The sequence below is a fragment of the Canis lupus genome, chromosome 36 (assembly GCF_003254725.2).
Source record: "Canis lupus dingo isolate Sandy chromosome 36, ASM325472v2, whole genome shotgun sequence".
Classification (NCBI taxonomy): Eukaryota; Metazoa; Chordata; class Mammalia; order Carnivora; family Canidae; genus Canis; species Canis lupus.
The window spans coordinates 23,916,180-23,938,531 of NC_064278.1; the positions used below are offsets into that span (position 1 = coordinate 23,916,180).

Below are 22,352 nucleotides of genomic sequence, written 5' to 3' on the forward strand. Positions count from 1 at the left end.
GCTCAATTGGAGAATTCCCACACCAGTACTTGCATGTTTCCACTGAGGTATTTCAGTAGAAGAGAGCTGCCTCGTGAATGATTTTTCTCAGACCTCTGTTTTGTCTCCAATTCAGACGGACGATTTTTTTTTTCTGTTTAATAAAATACTTGTCTTAATGTATAAATAAGCTTTCCCAAATCATTGACTATAGTTCTTCCAGGAAGATATACTTTATTCATCTTCTAGCTTTGATAATTCTGACACACTGCATTCCTCATGATAATGTATATTTAGTGCCAACTATGTGCCAGAATTGTTCCAAGTACTTTGCATATATTAAATCATTTTGCTCTTGCAATTATCTAAGGTGGGTACTATTTTTACGCCCGTTTCACAAATAGGAAACAGAGTCAGAATCAACAAGTAATTTGCTCAAGATCAAATTCCCGAGTTCAATAATTATAATCCAAATACACCTGTTCAACAAGAAATTTTTCCACTTGCCTCATGTTATTGAGAAAAAAAAAAAACTTACTTAACCAATTGATCAGAGGTGTTTTGAGGCAATGCTGACTTTGTATATATCCATAACCCATCTAAGAATATAATAAAAGGTACACATCTTCTCACAAGTGAAAAAGATGCACAAGTGTACTTTGTCTCTCATAAACACACACAAACACATGTATGTAAAATATTGCATATAATTTCAGGGGTTTTAAATTATATATTCAACATTAATAGCATCTTAAGCTCACTTATTTAAAATATTTTGTTAACCCTTTCGTACTTTTAATACTTTGGGAAGCAAATATTTTTTCAACTTCTCACCAAATACTTACAAAGAAAATGGGTAGTGAGAAGAACAGCAGAGCTTCTCTGGGTGAAGGAAACATGTAAGACTGGATTATTTGGCTTTTCCCTTCTCTATCATGGGAAACCAGAATGGAATCTGGTTAAGAAGATGAACGCTGGAGTCAGGCATCTGGGATTCAAATCCTGGCTCCATGCAAGAGTTATTTTAAAAAATATTGAACTGGTAATGCTGGGCATGGACCAGTTAGAATGGACACAAGTGATATAGCCATACGAGCTCATATCCAGCTCTTGTTCTATCACTAGTGATGTTTTTATTTGTACCCAAGCATAGCAGTAATCATTATATCATAAGATTTTTGGAAGAATTAGATGTGGTAAGACCCATAAAGCACTCAGAACACTGTTGGGTAGAAAGAGGTATTTGAATTACCTGTCCTTTTCATCATTGCGACTAATATTTGACCTGTGGAACTCCAGAATTTTACAGGTAAGAATATCAAGCCCTCTGCTTAAGACAGGGAGTATACTCGTGATGATGATCAAAAGCTGTATATAAGTATTGAATCACTAAATTGTATACATGAAACTAATATTACATTGTATTTTAAGTAACTGGAAACTAAATGAAAACTTAAGATCTTGTTAAATTGGAATGGTGCAAGTCTCTAAAGGATACTATGTGGATGGAGGTATTAGGGTTCAGAGAAATGTTGAAAGCTAGCCAGAAAGGCAGGAACTAATACAGTGGCATTCAATAGGGTAGATGAAGTTTTGCATTTTGGTGAAGATAAAAAGCTATTTTATAGAAAGGGGTAAAAATCCTCCAAAATTAAATAGTTCTAGTGAAATATGCTCCAGGATTTTAGCTAGCAAAAGTTGACAGTGTCTTAAAGTGGGGGGGGAGGAGGGAGATACTTTGTTTTGCTTATGTGTGTACATATAGATATGCATAATATTGCATATGATTTCAGGAAGTTGTCTTTTTTATTTTTTGTTATTTTTTTTAGGAAGTTGTCTTAACACGGGTGCAATGTTGTCTCTCAACTATGATTTTTTTTTTTTTTAGGAAGTTGTCTTAAAACGGGTCCAATGTTGTGTCTCAACTATGATTTTTTTTTTTTTTTTTTAACCACAGTGGCCATATGACATCTGTAGTGTATTGAGTTCAGGCAACAGGCTGTAGAGAAAGACACATGGATATACTGAGGTTTGTTCAGAGAGAAATGTGACCAGGAAGGTCAATCATAAAGGATCCCCAAACCAGGAAAGGTAACCAGGAATATTTTGTCTAGTGATAGTGATCTAAGGGGAATGCTGATGGTGATTTTTCAGATGCCTGATAACGCTGACATGGAAGCGTTCGCTGTGCTATGGCAGGAAGGATTAGAACCAACTGGTGAAACTCAAAGGCAAAGGTCAGATCCACATGCAAGATGCCTAAAGTAGACCTGCCTGTCCCTATGGGTGGACTTTTCTTTATCAATAATTATATTCAAAATAATATAGCAATTAGCAGAAGAATGCTGTAAAGGGAATTTTATCATTGGTGAGAAGTTAGTCATCTCTTTCCTTTCTATAATTCTTTAAATTTATGACTTCAAGCTAGGATACAAGTTGGTTATGAAGGCTGACTGGAAGAAGGAAGAAAAGGCATGGAAGGAGAGTAAAAACAGTTATTCCCGAGAGAAAATGCTATCTTGAACATAAGAATTTTCTAAGAACGAGAACTGTAGAAAAGTAGACTAGGCTGCTTTCTGAAGAAGTAAGCTTGACCTTTGGAGGTAGACACTGGATTGTGTAGCCATCTATTCTTGGCAAGTGGGGTACTTAGAAAATTGCATTTGAATTATCACCTGTCAGTAATGTTAGGAAGATTCTTGAGTTATGGGAAAATGTACTAGATGAATTCTAAATCTTCCAATTCCAAGGTTTTGTTACTTGGATTGTTTCTATTGGTCTTGTATCAAAGCATGTTTTGTCTAACTTGCTCCATATTGAATTTTCTCAGGGCCCACTCAAGAAATGTATCTATTTACTAAAACCAAATCAATATTATATGAACCAAACATAATAGTGGTCTCGGAAGTTCTTTATTGCTTTTGCCAAACTGCTCAGTTTACCTTGATTTTATTATTCATAAATTTTAGTGATGTTTGATTATTCTTAGAGGAGAAAGATTTTCCTTGTTTATCCCTGATCTTATAAATACAGAAGATAAATACTAAAAGCATCAGGGTTTGACATACTTTATTTTTCTCATTATAAAATGGACATGTTTAATTTATCACATAGGGCAAAAGCCATATACATGAGGAGGAAAATAAAGATCACTTACCTGTATTAGTTTCCTAGGGCTACTATAATAAGTGATCTTAAACTTGGTGACCTAAAACAACAAATATGTTCTCTCACGGTTAAGACGAGGAATCAAGGTGTCAGTAGGGCTCTGGTTCCTCTGAAAGCTCTAGAGAAACGATTCATCCTGGCTTTTGGTAGCTCCCAGCAATCCTTGGTATTCCTTGGTTTGTAGCTGCATCGCTCTAGTCTTTTTTTTTTTCTTCATATGGCCGCCTTCTGTGTGTCTCTGGGTGTCCTCTTACTTTTTTTTATTTAAGATTTTATTTATTCATAGAGAGAGGGGCAGAGACACAGGCAGAGGGAGGAGCAGGCATCATACAGAGAGCCCGACGTGGGACTCGATCCAGGGTCTCCAGGATCACGCCCTGGGCTGCAGGCGGCGCTAAACCGCTGCACCAACAGGGCTGCCCGGGTGTCCCCTTTTAAAAGGACACTAGTCATTGGGTTTAAGACCTACCCTAAGCCGGTATGACCTCATCTTTCCTAATTACCTGTACAAAAAGACACTTTTTTTTTTTTCCAAAGTTGGTCACATTCTGTGGTTGTGGGTGAACATAAATTTTCAGTGGATGTTATTCAATCCATTATACCTAAAATCTTCTGTTAATATTATTTTTAATTTTTTTTGAACATTTTTATTTATTTATGACAGTCACAGAGAGAGAGAGAGAGAGGCAGGGACACAGGCAGAGGGAGAAGCAGCAGGCTCCATGCACCGAGAGCCCGACGTGGGATTTGATCCCGGGTCTCCAGGATCGTGCCCTGGGCCAAAGGCAGGCGCCAAACCGCTGCGCCACCCAGGGATCCCTTCTGTTAATATTTTTATACAAAGATTTTCATTTTGCTCATGTCTATTATGAAATTTGGATTTGGTACACATACTACTTTGGACCTGCTTACTTCACTTGCTATTGTGAATATTGTCTTGTGGCATTAACTAATTTCCTGTACTTTACATTTCCAGTGTATCAAATTAATTTAACCAACACTCTCTTGACATATTTCTGTATTGTCCCCTCCTTTTTGCCATTACAAATCAGACAATTTGTGTATTGGAAAATACATGTATGACTGACTGGGAAGGACTGCTTCCCTTTTTTACCTTCTCTAACACTGCTCATTTTCACGTGTGTGGTTTGCATTAGCCATAATGGTAGATTCTAAGGGGACTGAGGAGAACAGAGCTTCCAGGAAGTGGAGAACACAACATGCCTAAGACTTGAAGGCTTTCTTTCCATGCTGATTTGAAAGCTAGACTTGACCTGACATATGTGCTAATCCTTCTAAAGACTAATCAAAGTCATTACTTACATCAAAATAAAAGTATTGAAGATAAATTCTGGGGCAACTTAAATTTTCTGGAACATTTTTGTTGGTGGTTTTTATAATGAAAGCATTTAAATCTATTTTGGTGGAGGTCATAAACTTAGATGCTTAGAAGGGTAAGTAATCAGTAAGGTTGAGAAGTTAAAATCATCATAAATCCTAAAAAAAAAGAAAAGAAAAAATCTGAAAAACAATGTTTTGGCATGCCCCATCTAAAGGAGCATACTTTAGTTACTTCTATCTTATTTATTTATTTATTATTATTTTTGCTATTTGTGAAAAATGAGCCTAGGGTTACCAGACTGTGATTTTTTTTTTCCCCCCCAAGACAAGATACTCCTATTTTGTGTGTGTGTGTGTGTGTGTGTGTGTGTGTGTGTGAAACATTCCAATTTTTAATTACAAATAAATTTAAATTACAAGAAAACACATTTTACAAGGCAAAAATAGATTTGTAGAGAATATTTGCTTTTATAGCACCAGCCTCAATTTTGACTTGTTTCTTAAGAGTGTACACCTTTCTGCTAAATTCACTGTTGTATTTTTTTATAGCCAGAGTTTCAGGTTGCCACCCCTGTTAAGTAACCCAAACTCAATGACACTTAGCTTGGGTATTGGGGGGAAAAAAGTTTGTACACTTTCCAAATATGTTAGCACATAGTTGGTCAACCTTAAAATTGTAATGTCAACTTAAATCCTTTTTATTTTTGCAGTCAATTATTTTTATCTTTCAAGCATCTCAAAAGGTCAAATGGAGAATTTTACACTCTGTACATAAAAACCCTAATCTTACTGGAATAAGCTACAAATATTGATGAGCAACTTAAGACATGAAGGAAATCAGGATATCATTGTTTGCCAAGAACAATTTGGATAGCCTAGATCTATGTAAGGTACTTGATTTAAATATTAAAAGTGTCATAATTGTAGTATTTGAATTTCCTTTTATAAAAGTTTAATACTCTCAAGTATACCTAGCTTTATAATTCTCCCATACGTACAATTTTTAGAAGTAAACATTTTCCCAAAGTGATCTAAATTATAATAAGGTATATGGTTGCCACTCAAATAATACCTAAGAGTATTAATACTCATTATGGTATATTATAGAAACAATTGGGGGACGTCTGAGTGGCTCAGTTGGTTAAGTGTCTGCCTTCAGCTCAGGTCATGATCCCAGGGTCCTGTGATCCAGCCCCATGTGGATCCTCTCCCTGCTCAGTGGAGAGCCTGCTTCTCCCTCTTCCTCTGTGTGCCACTCTGCCTGCTTGTATGTCCCCTCTCTGTCAAATAAATAAAATCTTTTTTAAAAAAAATTAAAGAAATGAGATAAAGTGTATAAAGTTTAATATTTTTTTAAAACTTGAAAAAAATAATTTTTAATTTTTTGTTTGAAAATAATACAATGCCAATTGTATGATCATAAGATCCTAAAAATTAGTTCTTTACTCTTTGCTCTTGTGAAGTTGACAGTTGACTTGGTTGTCTTCAGTGTGTATTATGTCAGTCACGGTATTTGCAACCTAGTTTTCTTGCACCAGTTTAATTGTCAAGTGAAACAAACTGATGTATGTCTGACTAAAATTGATTCTCCTGTAATGGTCAATCACGACTTGATTTTTCCATAGAGAGTCTCCTTATTTCTTGGTTCAGTCAAAAGATACAAAGAGCTATTGACTAGAAAATGACTTGAGCTCCAAACTTGTAATGGAACAAGGGAGAACTTAAAGGAAAATATTGACAGAAAGCGGTGTTAGAAAATTCACACTTCTGTTGCGCTCTCATTCCGGTGGTTTCCCAAAGAGGGTCTGTGTGCAATAGATAAGAAATTTGTGGAAGAGAAAAATAATCATGACCTATATAAGTTGATGACTTGACTGCTCTGCAGAAGCGTTAATACTATCTTCCAGATTGGGTTATTTTAGGGGAAAGACTGTGCAGATACTTTAATTTGAACTTCCTTTAGTTCTCATAGCTATCTAACTAGTGACACATGTTAAATGATACAAAGAAATGTCTTTGGCTGACAAATTTTAAATACTTAAAATTTCAATATAATGGCATTGCCCTGATAGAAATCAATACAACTTGTTAAAGTCTTCCAAGTTAAGAAGTTGTAGGAATCTTTCCAGCAATGATCCATATGCCTCATACTATGTTGGATAAATACTGGAAATAGTCAAATGAGTTTGGTCATGGTGCAAGGATCTATATATGTATATAGAACTAGTTTGTTAATTTAGAACACAAGCAAATTTATTTTTCATCAATTAAGGAAAAGTTAAATATATGCATTTTCAAATACCTCAAAACTATGGACTTGGGTGTGCATGTGTATATGTGTATATAAAAGAATATGCCCATATTTTATAAGGTATATTCGAAACTAAAGATGACTCAGACTGCTTTTCAAAGCTACTTTATTGAAATGGAATTCATATGCCATAAAACTCATGCTTTTGAGGTGTATAACTCTGGTAGTCATGGAATTGTATAATTGTCACCACTGTCTGATTTTAGAACATTTCTTCACCCATTAATAGTCAATACTCATTCCTCCTCCCTGAGGCCCTGGCAACTACTAATCTACTTTCTATTTCTGTGGATTTGCCTATTCTGAAAATTACATATAAATGGAATTATACAATATATAGCCATTTTTGCCTGGTTTCTTTCATTTAGGCAAATGTCTTCAAAGTTAATCCATATCATAGAGCATGTATCAATACTTATTTTTATGACTGAATAATGCCACATTTGTGGACAAACCATTTCATTCTTCCAGTTGACAGACATTTGGGTTGTTTCTACCATTTTAAACTATGTTGCTATGAACATTCATGAATAGGCTTTTTTGTGTGGACACTTGGAATTCTCTTGAGTATAAACCTACCAGAAGGGCTAGGTCAAAGTTACTTTTTATTGAACATTTAAAATAACTGTCAAACTGTTTCCCAAACCCTTATAGCAGTGTATTAAGGGGGTTTCAATTTCTCCAGGTCCTCACTAACATTGGTTACTCACCAGGTTTTGCATGTTAGCCATCCTAGTGAGTGTGAAGGTGTGTTTTGCTTTGTTTTGCATTTCCTTGGTGACTAATGAGGATTTTTTTCTTTCATGTGCTCAATGAAGAAATGTCTGTTTAAATCTTCAGCCTTTTAATTGTCTTTTTAAGACTTGTGCTGTAGGAATTCTTTATATTATGTGGATAAAAGTTCTTTATCTGACATGATTTAGGAAGAATGTTCACTTGAAAATATCCTTTTGAAGCAAAAAAATTATAATTTTTAATTTTTTTTTGAAAAATGTGATTCATTCTCAGTACTTTCTGAGAAGCAAGTGAAAAACAATGGATTATTTAAAGGCTCATATCTGAAAATGCTGAGTGGGGCAGGACGAAGCTAACAGGCTAGAACAGTGCCTTGCACATAGTAAGCATTATGGCAGTTGTTAAATTGAAATGGCTTGACGTTGAAGATCATATTGTTTTTGAGACGTGATAAAACCCAAGTTAATCTGAGAAGCTTTAAGCAATTCTTTTTGACTGGATTCTATTAAATCACCTTGTTTTCTTATGACAAGTACCCCCATATTTAAAAAATAATTTTGATCCATTTGTGTAGCTTTATTTGGCATACTTAGTCTATTGATGCACTGTCAGATATAGATTACAGTAAATTACAAATTTTTCTTACTGCTTATCTTTATTTGAAATACTGATCAGAAGGATTTGAAGCACTGTCATATAATGAAAGAAAACTCACGTTTTTAGTGGACACAGGTCAGCTTTAAAACAATCTTAGTTTTCAACATATTTCCAAAAAGGCATTTAGGATAGGTAATTTTTATATATATCTTTTTGCAATCTCAAATCTTAAAATTAAGCAGTTTAAACCAAATAAAACAGAAGTGATATTAATAATATTCCTGGAGCATCTTGTGGTCTTGAAACTGACTTCATTTTGTTCCTTTAAAATGAGAACAGCATTCTTGTGGAGAATCCTTTTACTTAGTGCTGAAAGATTGACCTTGTTTTGTTCTTGAGATCATGCCCTACAAGCCTGATACTTTGAAGAACCTCTTCTATGTGGAGATGCAGATATTAAACCCTTTAATGCTCAGCAAGGACTGTGGAGTGCTTTCCCAGGTCACTGAGCCACACTCTCCCAATAGGTAAACTACTTTGGACATCTTTGCATTAAGCATGTGCTTTTCCAAGTCACTAGGGTTAACATTTTATGTGAGAATTGGAATTTCTGCAGTGAAATTGTGGTGGTTTGAAATAATAGCAAGAACCAGGCACTATTTAATAAAAATAAGCCCTTCAATAAGCATTTATTTAATCTCTATTTTATACCAGGTCCTTTTATAGAATATACTCAAAAGACTTTTTAATCCTCAATATCCCTCAACAAAGCATTATTAAATCTGTTTTAGAAGTTGAAAAATCTGTGCCAGTGAGAGGTTAGCTGGCTTACCCCAACTCCCATTTATGAGCATTGAACCCAAATGGGGGTTCCAAACACTTAAACTCTTTTTGTTTTCACATCATGTTCACTCCTGATTAAGGGAGGGACTTACTGTGTTTGTAAAAATACCTAAAACATCCTGAGAAGTAAAAATGAAAGATCTAATCCAGGGTGCTCAATTTTCAATGTTGGCAACATTGGTTCCACTCTTCATATTGTCCAGTCCAACAGCGTCTATGAAACCAGTAACTGAACTGCTTTACCAAGTAGACAGAACTGATTACTTCCCGGGTCCATGTTGCCCTTTGTCAGTGGTTCAATTCCAACAATTTCCTGTGTTCCTAGTTCCCGTATACTTCACAAAAGTTCAAAGAGCCAAACAGTTGAATGACTAATAAATACTGGTGCTCTATCACTCTTTTTCATGCAGTAGTGTGTCAGCGTTGGTTTTAATTTTTTTCAAATAGCGACAGTGTTTTTTTTTTTTTTTTTCCATGTAGTGACGACTTTTAAGATCTACTCTCAGCAACTTTCAAATATATATTATAGTGTTGATAGTCCCCATTCTATGTACTATACCTCAAGAACTTATAACAGAAAGTTTGGACCTATTGACCATCTTCATGATTTTTTTTTTTTTTTCCACTCCCCACCTCTGGCAACTACCAGTCTGTTCTCTGTGTAGACATTTGGTTTTTTTTATACCATCTGTTGATGATGTCATACAGTATTTGTCATTCTCTAACTTATTTCACTTAACATAATGTTCTCAGTGTCCGTCCATGTTGTCACAGTTGGTAAGATTTCCTTTCAGTGGTTGAATACTATTCCATTGTGCATATGTACCACATTTTCCTTATCTACTCATTTTTCGATAGACACATTGGTGGTTTCCATTCTTGGCTATTATAAATACTGCTACAGTGGGCATGGAGAGGAGTATCTCTCTTGGAGACCATGATTCCATTCCTTTTGAATATATAAGTAGAAGTCGAATTACTAGGTCAAAAGGTAGCTTTATCTTTTTCTTTTTTTTTTTTTTTTTTTTTTTGAGGAATCTCCATATTATTCATAGTATTCATATTCATTTTTTTTGAGGAATCTCCATATTATTCATATTCATTCTCAGTTTAAATTCCCATCAACAGTGCATACAGATGGCCTATTCCTACTTCCTTGCTAATAGTCATTTCTTGTCTTTTTGATAACAGCGATTGTAACAAATGTGAGATGATGCCTTATTGTAATTTTTGATTTGCACATCCCTGATTAGGGACATTGGTTTGCACATCCCTGATTAATGACCTGTTTTTGTGTACCTATTGACCATTTGCAGGTCTTCTTTGGAAAACCGGATATTCAGTATCTATGCCCATTTTTTAATTGGATTGTTTTTTTTTTTTTTACTATTGTGTGTTCTTGATTTAGATATTAATTCTTTATTAGATAAATTTGCGAATATTTTCTCCAGTTGGTAGGTTGCCTCTTTTGTTGGTTTCCTTTGCTGTATAGATGCTTTATGTTTGATACTTTTTTTTTTTTTTTTTTTTTTTTGCTTTTATTGCCTCTGCTTTTGGTGTCCTGTCCAAGAAGTAATTGCTAATACCAATGTCCGGGGAAATACTACTTACCTTTATTTTTAGGAGTTTTAATGTTTCAGGTCTTATCTTCAAGTCTTTAATCTAGTTTAAGTTGACTTTTGTGTATGGTAGAAGATAGTGGTCCAACTTTATTCTTTTAAGATTTTATTTATTCATGAGAGACAGAGAGACAGAGAGAGAGGCAGGCTCCAGGCAGGGAGCCCGATGCAGGACTCATTATTGGGATTCCAGGATCATGCCCTGGGCTGAAAGCAGGTGTTCAACCCTGAGCCAGGGATCCCCAACTTTATTCTTTTGCATATGGCTGTTTAGTTTTCCCAGTAGCATATTGAAGAGACTGTTCTTTCCCCATAGTATATTCTTGGCATCTTTGTCATAAATTAACTGACCCTATTCATGTGTGTTTATTTCTAGAATCTCTATCCTTTCATTCATTTTATGTGTCTGTCTTGATGCCAATACCATACTGTTTTCACTACTACAGCTTTGTAATGAAGATTGAAATTGAGAAGTGTGATGCTTCTAGCTTTGTTAAGATTGGTTTGGGTTTGGGGAGACTTTTGTGGTTCTATACAGATTTTAATATTCTAGTTCTTCTTAAAATGCCATTGAAATTTTGAAATTGCATCGTATATGTAGATTCCTCTGGACAGTATGGACATTTTAACAATAGTCTTTCCATTTACTTGTGTGTCTAATTTCAGTGTCTGATGGTATTCCATATATAGGGTTTTTTTTTTTAATCTCCTTGATTAAACTTAATCCTAGGTAGTATTCTTTTTGATGCAATTGTAAATAGGATTCTTTTAAGTTTTTCTGGTAGTTATTATCATACAGAAACAACAGATTTGCATAGGGATTTGTCTATCCTGCAACTTTACTAAATTTAACAGTTTTTTTTGGTGGAGTCTTCAGGGTCTTCTGTGTATAATGTCATCTGCAAATAAGAACAATTTTACTTTTTTCTCTGATTTGGATGCCTTTTATTTCTTATTTTTGTCTAATTGCTCTGGCTAGGACTTCTAATACTATGTTGAATAAAAGTTGCAAGTGTGAATACCATTACCTTTATTACATCAAGGTGTATTTACCCTGTATCCTCTTGGAGAGTTTTATGAGTGAACATTGAATTCTGTCAAATGCTATTTAGCCTCGCTGTGTTTATGGCATTTTTTTCCACTTTTTTCCCTTGTAATCTCTAGTTTCATTCTATTGCAAAAAGATGCTTGAAATGATTGCAGTCTTCTTAAATTTGTGAGTTGTTTTATGGCCTAATGTGATCTATTCTGGAAAATGTTCCAGGTGCACTTCAAAGGAACATGTATTCTGGTTTTGGATAGAATGTATATATTTAAGTTCATTCAGTCTAATGTGTCATTCAATGCCACTGTTCCCTATGGATTTTTTTTTGTCTGATTTATCCATGAATATACGTGGGTATTAAAATATTCTATTATTGTATTATCATTAATTTTTCCCTTTATGTCTTTTACATTTGCTTTATATATTTAGGTGCTCCTATGTTGGGTGCATAAGTAGTTGCAATTGTTAAATCATCCTGTTGGATTGATCCTTCTATCATTGTCATCATTTATTGCCTTTCTAGGTCTTTTATTAGAGGGTTTGTTTTAAAGCCTATGTTGTCTGATATAAATATATTATTACTCCAGCTTTTTTTTTTTTTCACTTCTATTTTCATAGAGTATTTTTTTTTTCCATCTCTGCACTTTCAGTCTGTATATGTTTAGGTCTGAAGTGAGTCTCTTCTAGGCAGCATAAACATGGATTTTGTTTCATCCATTCAGTTACCCTCTATCTTTTGACTAGATATTTAGACCATGTATATTTAAAGAATTTATAGGTATGTACTAAGTACTATTCTTTTTTTTTTTTTTTTTTTTTTTAATGAGCCTGAAGTATGGTTTTACAAGTATTTCTCCATTTCTTTTTCTGCTTTGTTGGGACAAGATGGCTATAGACAGATGGAGCTGGGTATTTTCCTTCCCCAGCTCAGTTAGGCTGTGTTAATACTCCAGCAGATTAGGCTCTGGTTAACTAGTACCCCCCCCTCCCCCCTCCAGGGCAAGCCTTGTTAAGAAGGGTGCTTTGGTAGATTTCAAAATTTTTCCCTTTCCCTTTCCCCTGCTATAAGTGGGAAGTCTGAGATGTGTTCACACTGAGCCTCTGGTAATCTGACAGTTCCATTTCAAGTTTTTCTGCCCTAGGACTGGTTCCTGTGGTGGCTTATGCTTGTGAGTTTCTGTTCTTGTAAGTCAACTTCCCTGTATTCACCTATCCATCTCTCTAATCTTGGAGACAGTGAATTTCCTGGAGTTCCTCTCTTAGGCCCTAGGAGAGTCGATTTTTTTTTTTCCCCCATTCTATTCGGCTTTTCACTTTGTTAGGATGGAGTGGTGACTTCTAGCCCCTTACGTATAGAATCAGAAATTGCAAGTTCTTCTGTGAAGAAGAAATCAGGAAGTGTAAGTCCTCCAACTTGATTATTTTTATCAGGATTGTTGTGGCTAGCCTTGGCCTGGACTTTCTATATGAATTTTAGGACCAGCTTGTCAATTTTTACAAATAAATGATGGGAATTTTGATAGGGATTTGGTAGTATCTGTAGATAGTTGGTGAATATTGCCATTTTAATATAATTTGATCCATGAAAATGGGATATCTTTCCATTTAATTAGATCTTTAATACTAATATATTTATATATAACTTTTTTGTTACCGAGATGATCATATATTTCTGTCCTTGATGCCACTTTTTTTTTTTTTTTTTTTTTTTTTTGCGCTAATGCCCAAGCTTGCCTTCCTGGAATAAATACCATCTGGTCATCATGTATAATTCTTTTTCATGTTTTTGGATTTGGTTTGGTAGTATTTTGTTGAGAATTGTTGCATTTATACTCATAAAACCTATTGGTCTATAGGTTTCTTCCATTGTGGGGTCTGTTTTTATCAATGTAATACTGGCCTCGTAAAGGGAGTTAGAAAGTATGCCTTTGTCTATTTTTTTTTTTTTTTTTTGGAAGAATTTGACAGATTGTTAGCGCTTCTCTAAATGTTTGCTAGACTACCAGTAAAGCGATTTGGGATTAGGCTCTTTTTTGTAGGAAGCTTTTATTAGTGTTGTTGCTATCATAATTAATCTTTTTACTTGTTAAAGATCTGTTGGGATTTTCTTTCCTCTTGAGTCTGTTTCGGTACCTGTGCCTTAGTAGCAAATTCTTCATCTCACCTAGGTTATCTGATGTGTTGGCATACAATTTGTCATTGTATTTCCTTGTAGACCTTTTTATCTGGAAAGTCAGTAGCAATAACCCTTGTTTCATTTCTGATTTTAGTAGTTTGAATCTTAAGCTTTCTCTGTATCCTGTAAGTCTCCCCTTTAGTAAGTCTAACTAGTTATCAGTTTTGTTCATCTTTTGAAGCACTAACTTTTGGTTTTGTTGGTTTTTGGTTTTTCTGTTCTCTATTTCATTTACTTCTTTTGGGAGTTATATTCTTCTTTGGATTTAATTTGCTTTGATTTGCAAGTTTAAGTTACTGATTTGAGATTTTTCTTCCTTTCAATAGCAGTAACTCAGTCATTTTATTGCAATTAAAAGGCAATGTTACAGAAACTTCCTATAGATCTGGGAGAAAGTGTTATTCATACTAAATTATGGAATAATTTGTCTTGGGTAATATGATTGCATATGAAAAATACAAAAATGTAAATATGGATGCTTCTACATCAGCACTATCCAAGCCCTAAAATTTGGTTGATTGCATCTGAGTCCACACTGCTCCTTTAGGTAACACAAATAAAACTGAAAATTGCCTACTTTCTCCTTACTATTTATGATATTGGCAATTTCATACCAAAACTACAGCAAAGAATGGCTTTGGAAACATCATTACTTTAGTAAAAAGTTTGACACATAAATCTGTTGGCCAGCAAATTCCAAATGATCCTAAGTATTTATATCAAAACTCTTGGTCTTTTCATTGTTTGTTTTATCACTTTTTTGTTTTGGTGATCAATCACCTTTAAAAAATCCCGGAGAGTGATGTGGGGGAGAGACAGCAAGAAGGAGAGAATCTTAATTAGGCTTCATGCCCAGTGTGGAATGTGATGCAGGGCTTGATCCCACAATCCTGAGATCATGACCTGACCTGAGCTGAGATCAAGATTTGGGCACCTAACTGACTGAGCCACTCAGGCACTCCAATCTATTTGTGTCTTTTAAAGGGTCTCTTTTTAACAGCATATAGTTGAATAATATTTTTTATCCACTTTGCTAATTTATACTTTAATTTCTAAATGCTCTTTTTTCCCCCACCTGCTAGTCCCATTTTTTTTATGCTAAATATTTTCTGATCCAGCATTTTAATGTCCTTGTTTTTTAATTTTTATTAGTGATTGCCCTGAGGATTAGAATTAACATGTTAACTATAATCTACTTAAAATTAATACTTGCTTAATTTCAATTGTATACAGAAAGTTTGCTTCAGTATATCTATATTCCCTTGACCCTTTGTGCTGTTGTCATGTTTATACATTAGTTTTTTTGCACATTACATCTTTGTGCACCACAAACATCAACAGTTCTATAATTGCTATAGTCAGTTGCCATTACATAAAGAGAAGAAAACAAATATATTTATTCTCTTTTGTCTGTACCTGTAGTTAGCTTTTTCTATGCTCCTATTTCTTGTAGCCTCAGATTTCCTTCTAATGTCCTTTTATTTCAGCCTGAAGTACTTCTTGTATTAATCCTTTTGAGACGGATCTACTAGTAATTCTTGGATTTATTCATCACGAATATCTTAACTTCATTTTTTTTTTAAATTTTTTTTAATTTTTATTTATTTATGATAGTCACCAAGAGAGAGGGAGAGAGGCAGAGACACAGGCAGAGGGAGAAGCAGGCTCCATGCACCGGGAGCCCGACGTGGGATTCGATCCCGGGTCTCCAGGATCGCGCCCTGGGCCAAAGGCAGGCGCCAAACCGCTGCGCCACCCAGGGATCCCCTCTTAACTTCATTTTTGAAGGGTAGTTTTGCTTACATGGAATTCTTGGTTTTAGCATTTTGTCAATGTCTTCTCACTGCTTTCTGGATTCCATAGTTTAAGATGAGAGACTATTTATCTTACTATGGGTCCTGTGAATAAGATTGGTCATGTCTGTCTTGTTGCATTCATGATTTTCTTTGTCCTTGGCTTTCAAAAACGTTTAACTATGATGCTTAGATCTAAGTGTAGGTCTTTTTTCTTTATCCTACTTAAAGCTTGAGTTTCTTGGATAGTAAACCAATATTTTTCATCAAGTTTGGGAAGTTTTATGTCTGTGTTCAAGTATTCTTTATGTTCCTTTGTTTCTCCTCTTTAGGACTCTCATTTTGCATATTTTGCCCCACAATTCTGTCTTTGTTCATTGTTTTCTTTTTATACATTAGACCAAAGAGTCTCAACTAACCTCTCTTCAAATTTGCTGATTCTTTATTTCGCCAGCTCCTACCTGCTATTGATCCTCTCGAGTAGTTTTTATTTTAGCCATTACTTTCCCATTCTAGTTTTTCTATTTTTTAAAAAATGTGTATCTCTTTACTTTCTATTTGGTGAAACCTTATATTTGTTTCTTAGACAGTTTCCTTTAGTTCCTTGAACATATTTAAAATAGTTAATTTAGTATGTTTGTCTATTAAGACCAACATCTAGGGATCCCTGGGTGGTGCAGCAGTTTGGTGCCTGCCTTTGGCCCAGGGCGCGATCCTGGAGACCTGGGATTGAATCCCACATCGGGCTCCCGGTGCATCGAGCCTGCGTCTCCCTCTGCCTGTGTCTCTGCCTCTCTCTCTCTCTCTCTGTGACTATCATAAATAAAAATAAAAAAAATAATAATATGAGCAAACTATTAAAAAAAAAAAAAAAAAAAGACCAACATCTAGGCTTCCTTAGGGGCAATTTGTATTAACTTCCTGTGTATGGGGCATACTTCACTGTTTCATTGCATGCCTAATGATTTTCTGTTGAAAACTGGACATCATTAACAGATGCCTTTGTTCTAGAAATCAGATCCCTTCTTCATCAGTTTTGCTATTTGTCCTGAACTAACTTTACACAATTGCTCCTGATTGTTTTAGTAAATACCCCCAAAGAAAGGATTCTTCTCACTGACAAGTTCTGAGTCAGGTCAAATAAATGCCAATCCTGTCAGTAGTGGTTTTCAGAGCGCTGCCAAATAAGTCACCTGACAATTCTCTGGGAATGGGGCTGCTTAGGGAGCTCCACAATCCATTCTTCCCCAACAAATGGCTACTGGGATGATGGTTTTCAAAGTGGATTTGAAAGGCTGTTGGTCTTCATGAATATCACAGAAGTAGAGCAGATGAAAACAAGGCGAAGTAAAAATACCACAAAATAAAAGCACAAAAAGCCCCACAAAAGCTTGCTTTTACCAAGATACAGCCTGTTTTCTTGAATAAATGGTCCCTGCATTAATGAGAAAACTATTGGTTAATTTTCAGAGTTTTAAGAGTTGATTTTGAGTTTCTTTTCTATTTTAATTGATTTTTGAATGTTAATGTAGAATCTACTATCACCTATTTTTTTAAATAAAAATTAAAAATTCATAAAATCTGCTATTTTTGAATAGCATTGTGTTTTTGACTTTATATTATTGGTTATATGATAGCAATATTTAAAGTTTTCAAATGATAGGATCATTACAAGGTTAAGTTTCTCCTTATAATCTATTCAGTCACAAATAATTTACAGGATCATATATAATGCATATATTTTTATATCATGAATATCTTACATCATGTGTCCAAGTAAAAGACTTTAAAAAATGTCCTTACATGCAGTATATCTCATCATTTTATTTTTTTTCCCCTGCTCTTTCTCAGTAAACTTTTAAGAGAACAGATAAGCACTGTTGATCTGCTGTATACCAGGAAGTACTAACAAGCTTTCTTCTAACACAGAAGTGAACAGTATGGTATCTTGACTCAGATTAGTTTTTGTGTAGCCATTGGAACTCCTCAAAAATATTCTGGTTCTCCTTCCATGCCCACAGAGGGATGCATTTCTCCATTCCATTGGAAGTTAAGTGTATCCTTGTGACTTTGACCAATGAAATGTGAGAAAGTATGTGTTACTTCTGGTCAGAATCTTCAGGTATCCTATTCCTTTTCTCCTGCCTCACTGATGGTGGATACATGGCAAGATGGCACCTTCGTTAACTGGGTCTCTAAATGACCAGCAAGAATACACTATACTGCTGACGAGTAGCATGAGTCAGAAATAGACTTTGAATATTTTAACCCACTGTGACTTGGGGGTTGTTTCCCAAGTATAACCTTGCCTATCCTGATACAAGTTAAAATAGCTCTTCCAAGGAGTAACTTTGTGACTTAAATGCAACTTGGTCCCAAGTAGAAGACCCAAAGTAAAATTATTTTATTTCACTGCCCTCCTTTATTAGAAAAACGAAGTTGAGGCTGAAGGCCATACAGCTGCTTAGTGGATAAACAAAGACTAAAAGCCAGGCCTGTTCCCTCCCAATTCAGTGCTTTAGTACCCTATTAAAAGACATTTAGTGACCTTTCTAATGTCAAATGAGGGTCAGAATCTTTATTCTCAGCAACATTGAGACAAGATATTCTTCACTCCTCATTTTTAGTGTTTCTGGAAGTTTGACAATTAATCTAAGACTACACAAGAACAGTGGGAATAGTCTATTTATCTCTGCATGTTATGACTTGCTAACATTATTCAGATTTTTTTATGCTGCGCAGTTGAGATGATTCTCAAATATGTGTTTCCACTTGCTGTTGACAAAGTGAAATTTCAGTGTTGTCAGCTTGTAAAACTTCAAATCCTAGATGTCAGGCAATGCATCAAAACCTAATTCAGAAAAGACAGATATTGCTTCTTGTATCAGAATGTTGTTTAAAGCCATTAGCTATACTGCAATTCTCTTTGAAGAGTTCAAATTATTCCATTCTCTAAAATGACATGTAGGGGTCATTCTCTTTCATCCAAAAAGCATTCAAACTACTGTAAATTATTGCTTATTATTGAAAATACTAAAAATTAGAATAAGTGTGATATATTGGCAATGGTTTTAATTATTGACTTGTACTTAATAGATTTGCTGTGGCATTATATTTACTGTGTTTTATTTTTGTCTACTCTCACCTTAGGGTAAGATTTGCTTAAGTATTGGAGATACAATAATTGAATGCTTATTTTCAGTTAACTATAAACAACATAGGTATACTACTTCCAAAAATAAAATGTTAGTAAATAAGTGAAATGAGAAGACTTTTAAAAAGTTGAGATTACACATTCTAGATGATACCAGGCTGAATATGGGGCCCAGTTAATTTAGTAATTGAGTAAATACTTGGGTAGCTAATACTCCAAGCACAGTTCTTGGCACTAGAATAGAGCCAAGAACAAAATAACAACTCTGTGGTTGCAAAGTTTACATAATAGTAGGATAAACAGGTAATATAAAAGTAAGTGATATTAGCTAATAAATGCTAGGAAGAAAATTATAGAAGAATATGGGGATAGAGAGGGTGTTGTTTTTAGAGAGTTATCGCTTAGGAAATGACATTTGAGCAGGAATATGCATGATGTGAGAGAGTGAGCCATGCTATTAACTGGGGGCAGATTGTTTTAGGAAGTACGGAGTATGAAGATCCTAAGGAGGGAAGAATATTGGAGACTTGCAAAGAGGCAAACAAAGTGTCATGAGCAAAAAGAAAAATGACAGGAAATGGGAGGAAGAAGATAGCCAAAGCCAGCCAAGGTAGGATCTAATAGACTGCAGTAAAGATTTAGGAATTTATTTTGAATGTTGGAAAACTCCTGCAGGGTATCCAGGATCTAAGTGATAGGACATAATTTCCATTTTAAAAAAACTTACTTTTGCTACTGTAGGGAAAACTGACTATTGATTTACCAGAGTAGAAGTTTTCTTGGAGAACCAGGTAATGAACCTAAGAGAAATGGAGCTGGTTTGGGTTAGGTTGGAATAGGATATTATTGAGATGTAGTTTTAACAGGATTCACTTGATGGGTTAGAAGAAAACTTATGAGCAATATGGAGGCATTAAGGGTGGCATCAAGGTTTTTACTCAAGAAACTGAGTGCATTATGGCAATGACTGCTGTGACAAGGACCTTTTAGAAGAACATGTTTGACAAGGGTAGATGAGAGAATCCAGGCAATCTCATCTACAAGGGTAGATGAGAGAATCAGTTTTGGATTTGCTAAGATAGAAATGCCCATTAGATATCCTAGAACAAGTAGGACGATTCAGAGATGAGGTTCACTCTGAAAATATAAATTTGGGAGTCATCAACATATAGATTGTATTAAAGGCCATTGGGATGGACGAAATCACATAAGGGTTAAATGACACTATAGCATTTAAGGATTGGGGAAATGAACAGGTCCAGTAAAAGCTATGTGGGTAAGAAAGAAATCAAGAGAATATGGTATACCAAAATCCAAAGTGTAAAAAAAAAAAAAAAAAAAAAAAATTAGGGCATCCCGGGTGACTCGGCGGTTTAGCACCGCCTTTGGCCCAGGGCGTGATCCTGGAGACCCGGGATCGAGTGCCATATCAGGTTCCCTGCGTGGAGCCTGCTTCTCCCTCTGCCTGTGTCTCTGCCTCTCTCTCTCTCTCTCTCTCTCTCTCTCTCTCTCTCTCTCTCTCTCTCTCTGTCTCATGAATAAATAAAATCTTAAAAAAAAAAACTTGAAGTAGTAATGAGTTGTATCAAATGATGGTGAGAGTTTAAGAAGGTAAAGGAAGATTGGAAAAGCATGGGGGTAGAGAGGAGACTGGAGCTGCCTTAGATAGATATTATAGCACTGTTTTATGGTAACAGTGATCGAGAAGAGAGGAAATGATAATGTGATGAGGGAGAAGAGAGAGGAAATAATTGCCTCAGAAAAGCTCTGGAGGAGACAGAGATGGGACCCAGTATGTGAGACAGGATGGCCTGCATAGGATACAGTGAGTCCACCATGTCAGCATGGAGGCAGAGCACACATGGTTACAGATATTTGTGGATTGGAAGATTCAGTGGCAGAAGAATAAAGAAGGGCTGTTCTCATTTTATTTATACTTATTTATTTTTGGTGGAATTAGAAGAAAAGCCATTAGTTCTGGGTAAACAGTTTGTATTTTTGACTTCCTCATCAGACTTTTTATTAAACTTTGGGATTGTGTCTTCTCTATCCTCATATCACACATCAAATGTCTGGTGCACATTAAATACCTCATGAATGATTGTAAAACTCAATAATGTCTAAAAATTACTTTTGCCTTCATCCTTACTATGTAATTTGAACATACTTACACCAATGTTTATTTCATTGGAATAAAGTTCAAGGCAGGGTTTATGGAAGGCTGATGTTGAATATGTGACTTCAAAGCCAGGACCTCCTCTGCTGACATTTAATTTTACTTTAGAAGTAGAGGAGAATTGATCATCTCAGAGTCATTAGACTATAGATTAGCAAAACATTTAAAGAAATATATCCAAATAGCCAGACCTCTTTTACACTAAGACAAATGTTTGAATGCCTGAGAACATTGTCAATGGCGATCCTAGCTCATAAAAATATATGAACCACTTTCCAGGTGAGAGATGGAGTCTGAAAATTTCAGCCGTTTTGAAAAGAATCCCAAGAAAAGAGTAAGTTACAAGTAATCATTGTATACATTTTTCTGTGTTGACTTTGAGTTTTCTCTCACAAAGATTTCTTAATCTCAACACTTGACACTTTGGTCTGGATAATCCTTAATTGTGGGGATGGCTGGGGGAGCTGTTCTGGACATTGTAGGATGTTTAGTGGTATCCTTGGCATCTGTTCAGTAAATGGCAGTAGCACCTCTTTCCCAAATGTGACAGTATCTCTAGACATGGCCAAATGTTCCCTGTCTTCAAGACGGGAAGGGGGATAGTGGGCAGGTTAGTGGGGGGAATCGCCCTGGTTTGAGAACCACTACTGAAACACACAAAAAAAGATAGGTTTCCTTAGGCTTTTGGCTGGGTTATTTTAGATATAGGTTATTTTTCTGGTGGCAGGGGGAGTCTTTAGAGTTTTTATCTAATTAGCGTGTTGCTATGAAGCTATTATTTTAGGAATGGCAATTGAGACTGTTAACTCTCATTTCACATTCATAGAGTACCTCCATCCTGGATACATTACAAAATATTTAAAGCTAAATACTCATCAGTAAGAAAGTAGCCAAAACTGTCATGTGAAAGGGGAATGCAATTGCCAGAAATATATTTTCAGAAGTCAGAACTATGGCCATTGGTGCTAATTATGGAGACATATTTTGATTCATAAGAAAGACGGTTCTGATGATCAGCAGTGTCTAAAAATGAAACCAGCAGCCCCAGAGTTCCCTTTCAAAAGAGTCAATCTACCCAAAGACACATGGGAATGCTTCAGGAATACTGCAGAGGGAATTAAAGCACTGGTTGGATTTGCGGCCCCTTATAGTCCTGGGTGTTCAGAATGAGCAGGAGAGCCATGGAAACACCCAGAATGAAGTTGTACCAGACAAAAGGAGAGAGGAAAAGGCAGAGGAGCAGTAACGGGAAGCAGCAAAGTTGAATTGGTGTTAAGGATATGTAAGGCATTTCATCTGCGGGAGGGTTAGCTCGGGAGGAGGAGGAGAGGGTTAAAATGCATGAGCTTCCTCATTTTGGGATTCTCTGCACTCTGGACTTAAGACTTGACACCATTCCTTGAGCTGTCTTGACT

General features: G+C 35.4%; 1 protein-coding gene across 1 annotated transcript in view; it reads left to right on the forward strand.

Annotated features, from left to right (window-relative positions):
• Positions 1–22,352, forward strand: part of LOC125754448 (collagen alpha-1(I) chain-like) — a 340,999-nt gene that overhangs the window by 308,323 nt on the left and 10,324 nt on the right. The window contains exon 5 of the mRNA XM_049106309.1: positions 21,217–21,271. Coding sequence (XP_048962266.1) covers positions 21,217–21,271 — 55 coding nt within the window. The remainder of the gene's footprint in view (positions 1–21,216; positions 21,272–22,352) is intronic.